The sequence below is a fragment of the Pongo abelii genome, chromosome 1 (genome assembly GCF_028885655.2).
Source record: "Pongo abelii isolate AG06213 chromosome 1, NHGRI_mPonAbe1-v2.0_pri, whole genome shotgun sequence".
In the NCBI taxonomy this organism is placed as follows: domain Eukaryota; kingdom Metazoa; phylum Chordata; class Mammalia; order Primates; family Hominidae; genus Pongo; species Pongo abelii.
Genome location: NC_071985.2, coordinates 52,718,838 through 52,730,210, shown reverse-complemented (window position 1 = coordinate 52,730,210; position 11,373 = coordinate 52,718,838). Strand labels below are relative to the sequence as shown.

Here is an 11,373-nt window from a genome sequence, read left to right as displayed (position 1 = left end):
CACATCCTACACATGTATCCCGGAACTTAAAAAATAATTATAAAAATTAAAAAAAATTTTAAAGTAAACCAGCCAGGCGTGGTGGCTCATGCCTGTAATCCCAGCAGTTTGGGAGGCCGAAGCGATGGATCTCCTGAGATCAGGAGTTCGAGACCAGCCTGATCAATATGGTAAAACCCTGCGTCTACTAAAATTATAAAAATTAGACAGATGTGCTGGTGTGTGCCCATAGTGCCAGCTACTCGGGGGGCTGAGGCAGAAGAATCGCTTGAACCTGGGAAACGGAGGTTGCCGTGAGCCGAGATCATGCCACTGCACTCCAGCCTGGGAGACAGCGAAATTCCGTCTCATAAAATACAAAAAAAGAAAGAAAGAAAAAAAAACCATTATGTGGAAGGTAACATAATCAAAACAGTCATCTCTTATATCATTGTCTGTTACAGTGAAACATTATTTATACTATTCTTGTTTTTTGTTCCAAGTAATGAAACCTTGTGAGTTTCCAGAAATTCAATACGGACATCTATATTATGAGAATATGCGTAGACCATACTTTCCAGTAGCTGCAGGAAAATCTTACTCCTATTACTGTGACCAAAATTTTGTGACTCCTTCAGGAAGTTACTGGGATTACATTCATTGCACACAAGATGGGTGGTCGCCAACAGTCCCGTGCCTCAGTAAGCAAACCTCTTTACAACAATATGTGCATAAAACTTGCAAAGAATGGAGAGAGAAGAGCAAACAAATGTTTACATTGTCCTTATATGACAGAAATGGTACCAAGGGAAGAGTTGTTCAAGCAAAAAGACCAAACTAGATCTTTTCTGTTATGAGATCTTCATGAAAATCACATGAGAAATAAATATAGGAACTTTATGAGAATACCTATATAATTTAAACATATTTTATCATACAAACTAAAGATAAGTAACATTGAATACTGACTTTTTTGTACAAACATTTAGTAGTAGCTTTAGTTTTCCTTCAGTGATACATTATTTTTGAGTATTGATGCAGTCTTATTTAAATATTCTAAAAATTATTTTAATATACTATTTTGATCAAATTCATGTTTCTAATTTACTTTTTAATCATTTTATGGTCTTTAGGACACTGCATTCTCAATTATTTGGAGAATGGATATAACACAAAGTATTGATGAACATATTTATAGGGTCAATCTGTAAAAGTTGAGGATATCCTGGCTATGGTCTTCCAAATGCGCAGACCACAGTTCCATGTACAGAGGATGAATGGTCTCCTCCTCCCAGATGCATTCGTGGCAGTTAGTCCATTCATTTTAAATCCCAGTATGTCCATAACTGTCTAAGATCTAGACCTTTAACCGGAAAATTTTGTATATCAACTCTTAAGCTGAATATATGTCTTTTTTATTTTTAAATAGAAGCCTAGCTAGTTTTCAGTTCCAAATGTGTCTGAATACATATATAATTTCTGGATAATGAGTGGATTCTGTCACTTAATAGTCAAGTAAAAATAGAAATATAAACCATGAATAGCACAAAATAAAAAAAATACAGATTAAAGTAACACTGCTTCAGTATTTATATTGAAATCATGCTAAATGCGTTGATTTAAGTAGATTATAAAATTATAGCATTAATTAAAAAATAAATATAATGCTTGCCCAAAGGTCACTGCTACATCTCTCACAATTATATGATATCTATTTTTATACTTAGTGCTCTGTTGCTTTAAATTAAGGCTCATCTTCAGTTATAGCTGACTTTTACTTTTTAGGTAAAGGGGTCTCCGAAAGTTGTTTGTGTGTATTGTTTGCAATTTACAAAACATTCCATTATAGAAACCGCATGATAATTATGGAATAATTGAGATGAAAGATAATGGGAATCTTCCTACACTATTATAGGAACAACTGTCCTCAACAATAGCCTAAGCCTCTGAAAGAAAAGTCCCTTTTTCTCCTGCCATAGGCACCAACTCTATCATTAATCCACCTAATAAATATTGTTGTGTGTCAAGCACTTTATAGGTATTGAAAATAAAACTGTTTACAATAGAAACTGAACACTGTAGTTTAGAGGCTGGAGGAGATTAATAGGAAAGTAGGCAAGAATAGATCAGAAAACTCATGATTATGACAAATGCTATATTATAAATATGTATCATCTTTAACACGATTTCTTTTTCTTTCAGGTAGTAAAATTGGTCCATTTACATTTGTTTTCTCATTACTAATTAGAAAAGAACATATACATTACTAATATATTAAAACATATACATTACTAAAATAATTACTACCTTATACATATACCCATTAGTAATGTATAGAACACACACATTACTAATATATAAAGAACAAATACACTGCTAATATATTAGAACTTACTTTTGCTATCTTCTTTGCTTTCTTTTTTCTGCTTACATTTCCACATGCCTCTCAAACACCACGTCTATATGGGTTTAAGCACCCACTTAAGATGACAACCATTTTAAATTCTTGGAGACAAAGGATTTACAAAATTACTTTCTTGCCTATGGTAGCAGTGTGTACCATATCTTTGCCTGGGAAATGGCATTTGACTTAATGAGGTTTAAGACCCCTTAATAGTACCAAAAATACTCAGGTTGTTGCAAAGTAGCCAGAAAGTCTTCCAAAATATCATTAGAGACTTGAGAGTCACCTAGATCTGCATTCTTCAAGGCCTGCCAGAGCTCTGTTGACAGTCTCAAGGATTCTTTGTTTTATTCTGCCCTTCCCTGTGTTTTCAATATTTCGTTCAGAAATTCGTGGTTTCCTTTAAGAACACGGATGTCCAGGAAACTTCCAGTTTTGCTGTTTTCAACTCACTAACAAATGTTTCATTGTTTTGCCATATTGCCATGTTTTTACTTGTTCCCGCCTCTAAAAGAAGTATTCAACAAATATTTACTTTTTTCTCTACTTTTTCTATTTTAGGAACATGCTCAAAATCAGATATAGAAATTGAAAATGGATTCATTTCTGAATCTTCCTCTATTTATATTTTAAATAAAGAAACACAATATAAATGTAAACCAGGATATGCAACAGCAGATGGAAATTCTTCAGGATCAGTTACATGTTTGCCAAATGGATGGTCAGCACAACCAATTTGCATTAGTAAGTGATATACATATTCCCATTCAGTTTCTGTCAACTTCGTTCCTCTCTTTGAGATGATAGTGTTTCACTTAAAAACATAGAAAACACTTTTAGGAGTACAGAGATATAAATACTTCTAAAACCATTCAACATTCTGTGCCAAATTAAGTCTTTTGCATGTTTAGAGTAATGGCTGCTTGGGAAGATGATCATTTCATCTCTTACAACTCAATCTGCCTTTACATAAAAGCAATCTTATCATGTACAGACTAGTTAGGGAGCTGCATGAGAATATCAGCAAAATGTGTTAGTTGCCAATAAAAACTTTGTTGTTTTCCCTTTCTTTGTATTTCAAAATTATCAACTGCTTGTATTGCATTCCTTGCTCACACTCAGAAAAGTTGTATACGTCGGGGGAGAAATGAGTGCTTAATTCTGAATTTCTGCTAGCATCAGGAGAATCAGACCTTAATAATTTGTATCAATGATGCTACTGAGGATATCCAATCAAAAAATTATCTCCACCCTATTGTTTACTACAGAGAAAACAAGTAAAGGAAAAGGGTAGATGGGTGGGCTGAATGTTTACAAACCTCATACTTGCCAATGGATTCTTTACACGTAAAGTTCTCTGAACATGCTTGACCTTTACTTATTATGATAAAGAGATTGCATAATGAACAAAGGAAATCTTTTAGTGGCAAACGTTGATTTTTTTCTTTCCTCTTTATATATTCACAAAGATTTTTAAAGATAAATTGCTTAATGTATTTTTAACCCAGATAGTGTTGTATAATGTACATACTCCCAAATCCACCTCATTTTCAAGGGTACAATTCAACTATTTTTAGCCATGAGATAATATGGAACCTTGATACATAATACAACATGGATGACTCTCAAAAATATTAAACTAAGTGAGAAAAAAGAAAGATACACTTACAAAGTGATTATCTCAATGTTACCATGAGTTTTGGGGGCTATATCAATTGCTACATTTCTAGAATACTGTTTTCAATTTCTATGCTTATCATGGGCTCTGTGTAAAGAAAAAGGTGTATACTTCAATTTTACTCAGCTTTGATAAATGATCTACTTTAAAACTTGTAAAATAAAAGACAGGATGCTTCATAAATTTTTATAGAACTTATATCCAATTAATATAATTTTTATCTAAAATATACACCCTTACTGTTAGTGAATCATTACATAACTACATAAATGGTTACATTAACTTTTAAATTCACAAAATTTTATCATCTTTAAAATAATATATTGTAGCATCATAGTAGTAGACTTTAATAACAGCCAATGAGATTTTTCACAAATAAAAATAGGTGTGAACAAATGTTTCTAATATATTTTCACAGGATTTGAATGATAAGAAAGAATACACAGAAATATATTTAACTATTGTAATTAACTATTATAGCACAAAAAGCACTGATTGTCAGACTATTTTTAATAGTACTCAATTTATTAGCACACACTGATTGGTAAATTTTATCCCTACAATGGGACTTTCTTAGTTGAGTTGTGCATCGTATGGCATAGAAAAGCAATCCTCAATTTTATTTTGTTTCAGAACTTTGTGATATGCCTGTTTTTGAGAATTCCAGAGCCAAGAGTAATAGCATGTGGTTTAAGCTCCATGACACATTGGACTACGAATGCTATGATGGATATGAAATCAGTTATGGAAACACCACAGGTTCCATAGTGTGTGGTGAAGATGGCTGGTCCCATTTGCCAACATGTTATAGTAAGTATTTTATTCAAGTATTTTTTATTAGAATTAAATAAAATAATAGATACCTACATATGTATATGTACACATATATGTGTGTACATATATGTACATATATATGTAGTCCTCCTATGAGTGTGAATTATCTTGAGACTTTAAAAAAAAACAAGGTTGAAAATGCAAATGTCTTCCTAAGAAATCAAATAAGATACAGTTAAGAGTATATAAAAAGCTTTATTTAGAAAGTTTCCAATAAGACTGTTGATTTTTCCCCACATATATATATATATTTTTTTTCAGATTCTTCAGAAAAGTGTGGGCCTCCTCCACCTATTAGCAATGGTGGTACCATCTCCTTTCTACTAAAAGTGTATGTGCCACAGTCAAGAGTCGAGTACCAATGCCAGTCCTACTATGAACTTCAGGGTTCTAATTATGTAACATGTAGTAATGGAGAGTGGTCAGAACCACCAAGGTGCATATGTAAGTTCTTAAAATTATGGATCCTGAGAAAATCAGAGTAATAAGTTTGATATTTGCTTTTTTATACTAGAATTTTTATGGGTTATTACCCTAGAATTGTGTTCATAAACAGCTATTCTGCTGAATGTTTGCCTTTCAGATCTTAATATATAAGTGTATAAGCTTGGAAAATTCCATGTAAACAATGACCAAGTTTCTTTTTTAAAACAGGAATGTCGGCCTGGGGTGGTGGCTCACACCTGTAGTCCCAGCACTTTGGAAGGCCAAGGCAGGCAGATCACGAGGTCAGGAGTTCGAGATCAGCCTGACCAACATGGTGAACCCCGTCTCTACAAAAAATACAAAAATTAGCCAGGCATGCTGGCATATGCCTGTAATCCCAGCTACTCAGGAGGGTGAGGCAGGAGAATCACTTGAACCCGGGAGGCAGAGGTTGCAGTGAGTGGAGATTGTGCCATTGCTCTCCAGCCTGGGCAACAGAGGGAGACTACGTCTCCAAAAATAAAAAAATAAAAAAATAAAAAATAAAAAATAAAAAAATAAAAAAGAAGAAGAAAAAGAGAAAAAGAAAAAACCAAGAATGTTCAGTCTTCAATTTGTTAATGGATACAATGAGTCTTCAAGAATGGCATCCATTTATTGCGCACATATGAAATATGGCATCTCAGCTTAACACCAGTAATCATTTTCACATTATTAACACTGAGGTAAAGAGTTTTCAAACAGTTATGAAAACCCTGTTTCAAAAAACCACGAACCATTAAATCCTACTTGAAAACATGAAATTTTTCCTGATAGAACACATAGCTGGTTAACACTGAGAAATTCTTTCTCTGATTATTATTCTTACTTATATTTTATCAGTATTCCTAGCAAGCAAGCAAGAAATTAACGAAACTTCAGCCATTTCCATAACCCATTGCTTTTCCATTTTTACTTTATTCTCCTCTTCCCTTATACCAGAATCAAAATGAATACACTAAAAACCCCTCAAGCCAGTAATACAGGTATACTTCCAGAATTTTGTTCCCCAAGTACTATGAACTTGAAGCAACACAATTCAAAAAATATAAGCCACAATAATTACGGCAACAACAAGAAAACCTAAAAGAAAATTTGCCACAAGTTTCTACTAGCCTATGAGGTACAGCCCTGGGATACCCATCAGGCCTTGCATGTCAGATAACCTATTCCTATCACAGCTCTTAAACTATATGTTCATGAGTTTTTCAAGTGCTCAAGTTCCTAAGTACGGGATGATACAAGCAGTTCTTTTCTGTGATGTGACTCATTTCCTTTATTTTGATGCTATGCTACCTTTTACCTTTCATACTGACTGATGACGCTGATATTTTGGCTGATCTTACAATGGGCTAAACCTTAATTATTGTCCCCTACTTAGGTATCCACTTCTGTAGATGATCATGTCCAAGTTTGAGCTCCAAACTATGCAAGTGGCAAGACTGAAGAAGAAATTAGTATCCTCAAATCAAAAATCAAGTATCTTCAAACTTGATTTCATAGAAAAGTGTTAGGTTTCAGAGATAAATTCTGAGTCTTAAATTTGATTGACTGAGATGGACACTCCTAAGATGGGTTTCACAGCAAAAGCATTACCTCTTCTCATAATCAAGAATAGGAAAGGATTATAATTATCTGAAAATATAAAATCAGTTCCATGATACAAGCAGGACTTTCAGTCTTCAAAACTAAAGAAGCAAACAGCATTCAAGCACAGAATTCTAGGGAAAAAGGCAACCTTATGGAAAATATTACACATACATATGGCATATTAAAGCAATGAGGAAAACTTTCCCAGGCAGCAGAAAACTTTAGAAAGTTTTGGAAAATATTTTTGGAGAAGTATTTAGAATTCAAATAACATTTATTTTTGAATTGTAAACAGCCCCTGAATGTATTGAAGAGCTCTTAAAAATTTTTGGATTTCAAAAGTGATATGTACTATGTTAAGAAATTTATTTAAGTAAGTACTTGAAAGATGTATTAAAATATGATTGGGGAAATTTCTAAAGAAATGCTAATGCTAATAAGGGCTAAACTAGAATGCAGAATACTTGAGTCAAAAGAAGTGAATGAGTGAATGATATCATCAAAAATGAAAAGCTTACTATGTAAGAACTGAAATTTTTATCATGTAAGAATTAGGCTTAATACCTAGGGTATGGGTTGATAGGTACAGCAAACCACCATGGCACACATTTACCTATGTAACAAACCTGCACATCCTGCACATGTACCCTGGAACTTAAAAAAAATTATAAATTTTTTTACAAAAGAATTTTATAAAAGAAAATCCATATGTGGAAGTAACATTATCTTACTGATTTTACAGATGAAGGCATAGTGAGATAGAGTAATTTGTCCATAATCATGTAGGGATTCACATTAACTCTTCTGTGCTTATCCTTGCCTCTCTTTAAAATAGAAAATGAAGATAACAGGGATAGATGATGGTGATAGAGAGAGAGATAATTGATAGATATTGAGGTATATTTATGTATGTATGTATGTATATAGAGAGAGTTTCATTTTAATAGATGACTATTAGAAAGATTATACCTTTCTACAGTTCTGTTTCTACATTGTGGGCCTAAGAGAAAAATATAAACATAGAATTAAATTAGCAAAATGTGAGTACATTTGGAGTGCTTGTAGTCACGGCTTGTTGAATGGGGGAAAGGAGGATAAGTAACCGTGACTCCAGTGGAACATGTTAGCATAATCCTTTTTGATGTGAAGTCACTAGGGTGGACACAGCATGTTTTAGGGAAGAAGAGTTCAGGCTCTAGAGAAAGACTGCCAGGGTTCACGTTTATCACCTCACCTGATGATCTCTGCTGTGACGTTGGGGAAGTGCAACTGAACTTATTATATTTGTGAAATGCTAAAGTCAGTATGTAGCACAAGTTAACAACTATTAACTATTTGGATTATTTTATAATTTTATTTTATCCTAAACTACTCATTAGGATGCATTTTATATACTCATGAAAGGGAAGATTATGATTGTTAATTGTTTTTTTTGTCTGCTTTCAGATCCATGTATAATAACTGAAGAAAACATGAATAAAAATAACATACAGTTAAAAGGAAAAAGTGACAGAAAATATTATGCAAAAACAGGGCATACCATTGAATTTATGTGTAAATTGGGATATAATGCAAATACATCAATTCTATCATTTCAAGCAGTGTGTCGGGAAGGGATAGTGGAATACCCCAGATGTGAATAAGGCAGCATTGTTACCCTAAATGTATGTCCAACTTCCACTTCTCACTCTTATGGTCTCAAAGCTTGCAAAGACAGCTTCTGATATTGTTGTAATTTCTACTTTATTTCAAAGAAAATTAACATAATAGTTTCAATTTGCAACTTAATATGTTCTCAAAAAATATGTTAAAACAAACTAAATTATTGCTTATGCTTGTACTAAAATAATAAAAACTACCCTTATATTGGACTTCTTATCAATGAATTAGTAAGTATAGAAACAGATAACTGAATGGCTTTCTGCATATTGTATAGTATACCTAGACATAGAAACAAAATGACTTTAGACTTTATTTGGGGAAGTAATAATGCCATAAAATTAGATATTAAAGTTGTAAGTGAAGATAAACACACTATAGTATTCCCTTATTGCAGCCATGGTCCTCTAGATTTAACCAAATAGGGTCATTTTTATTAAAAGTAGTCTTTCCTGCCAAACACTGACATTACATCATTATCATGATCTAAAGGAAATAGTACTAAAGAAGGTGAATTATTATCATTTTCCTGTGAAAAAAGAAAAGAGGTTTTGCTAACCCTTTCGGAGCATTGGGAACACAGCCAGAAGTGCATTAAATGTATATATTAACTTGGGCAATGGTGACACTTTAGGATGCTGAAGCCAGGTAGAGTGGCACACTCCTGTAATCCCAGCACTTTGAGAGGCCAAGCTGGGAATCATCTGAGGTCAAAAGTTCGAGACCAGCCTGTCCAACATGGTGAAACCCTGTCTCTACTAAAAATAGAAAAACTAGCTGGGCATGATGGCGTGCACCTGTAGTCCCAGCTACTCAGGAGGCTGAGGTGGGAGAATCGCTTTAACCAGTGGGGCAGAGGTTGAACTGAGCAGAGATAGTACCACTGTACTCCAGCCTGGGCAATAGAGTGAGACTCTGTCTTAAAAACAAATAAATAGGATGCTGAAAATTCCTATTTAAGGAAATAATTCTTTTTCTGATTTATTTAAGGCTACATTTGTATTTTCTTAATACAAATATTTTGAAAGTTTCTTCATATATGGTTTTTGCATTTCTTATTAAGTTTTGCTTTGGATTTTTTTTTTGTCTTTTCTCCTATTAATTGCCTTCACTTTCTTTCCATTCTGTACTTCTTTTTTGTATATAAGGATTTTTTGAAAAGATTGTATAAAAATGACTGAAAAGGAAATCTTAGGGAAAATAGAATGGTTGTTACATTAAAATGTAAATATAATATACTTGGTGTGATATTTATCAAGCAAAATACCTATTTATGGGGCAGACATAGTGGATTATCCTGTAATCCCAGCACTTTGGGATGCTGAGGTGAAAGGGTTGCTTGAGGTCAGGAGTTTGTGATCAGCCTGGGAATCATAGCAAGATCCTGTCTATAAAAACAAACAAAACTAATTAGCTGGGCATGGTGGTGCATGCCTGTAGTCCCAACTACAAGAGGAGGATGAGGTGGCATAATTGTGCCACTGCACTCCAACCCAGTGACAGAGCACTGAGTCCCTGTCTCAAAAAGAAAATAAAACAACCCCCCTATTTATTAGTTCATTAATCTGTGCCTAGAAATCAATTGTTTTAACACACCCATTAAGAATCATTATATGCCAAGCCTTTTATCTAGATAGGAAGCACATTTTGAATTTGAAAATACTATTGCTTGATATCAAGTTAATTATAACTTCTTTGAAGATACAATGCAAACACAAAATTCAGAATACAAAAATACGTAGAGAGTATGTTGTTAACAATAAAGGAAGAAAATATAGCGGGGAGATTGGCAGGAAAAACAAGACATTTTGACTTTATCACTTTGGGTTTCTTCTATTTTACAGTTATTTTATTTATTTATTTTTAATTTTGTGGGTACACAGTAGGTATATATATTTATGGGGTGTATGAGATATTTTGATACAGGCATGCAATGTGAAATAAGCACATCATGGAGAATAGGGTATCCATCCCCTCAAGCATTTATCCTTTGAGTTACAAACAACCCAATTACACTACTTAAGTTATATTTAAGGTATACTATTAAATTATTGTTGACTATAGTCGCCTTATTGTGCTATCAATTAGTAGGTCTTATTCATTCTTCTAATTATTTATTTGTACCTATTGAAAATAGGTACCCACCTCCTCCCTGACACCCCCAACTACTGCCTCCCACCACTAGCCCCTTGCCTCTGGTAACCATTCATCTACTGTCTATGTCCATGAGTTCAATTGTTCTCATTTTTAGATCCCACGAATAAGTGAGAATATGTGATGTTTGTCTTTCTGTGCCTGGCTTATTTCACTTAACATAATGATCTCCATTTCCATCCATGTTGTTATAAATAACTGGATCTCATTCTTTTTTATGGCAGAATACTACTCCATTGTATATACATACCACATTTTCTTGATCCATTCATCTGTTGATGGACACTTAGGCTGCTTACAAATCTTAGCTATTGTAAACCGTGTAGCAACAAACATAGGGATGCAGATGTCTCTTCCATATACTGATTTCCTTTCTTTTGGGTATGTGTCCTGCAGTAGGATTGCTGGATCATATGGTAGCTCAATGTTTAGTTTTCTGAGGAACCTCCAAACTGTTCTCCATAGTGGTTATGCTAACTTGCATTCCCACCAACAGTGTACAAGTGTTCGCTTTTCTCCACATCCTCCCAAGCATTTATTACTGGTTTTTGGATATAAGCTTGGTTTTTGGATATAAGCCATATTAATTGGAGTTAGATGATATCACATT

At 33.6% G+C, this 11,373-nt stretch overlaps 1 protein-coding gene across 2 annotated transcripts in view; it reads left to right on the top strand.

Annotated features, from left to right (window-relative positions):
• Positions 1-8,821, top strand: part of LOC100451648 (complement factor H-related protein 4) — a 76,367-nt gene extending 67,546 nt beyond the window's left edge. For both annotated transcript variants that reach the window (XM_002809670.3, XM_009239759.2), the window contains 5 exons: positions 483-680; positions 2,945-3,127; positions 4,695-4,871; positions 5,157-5,339; positions 8,397-8,821. In XM_002809670.3, coding sequence (XP_002809716.1) covers positions 483-680; positions 2,945-3,127; positions 4,695-4,871; positions 5,157-5,339; positions 8,397-8,593 — 938 coding nt within the window. In that variant the 3' untranslated portion in view covers positions 8,594-8,821. The remainder of the gene's footprint in view (positions 1-482; positions 681-2,944; positions 3,128-4,694; positions 4,872-5,156; positions 5,340-8,396) is intronic.
• Positions 8,822-11,373: the final 2,552 nt, after the last annotated feature.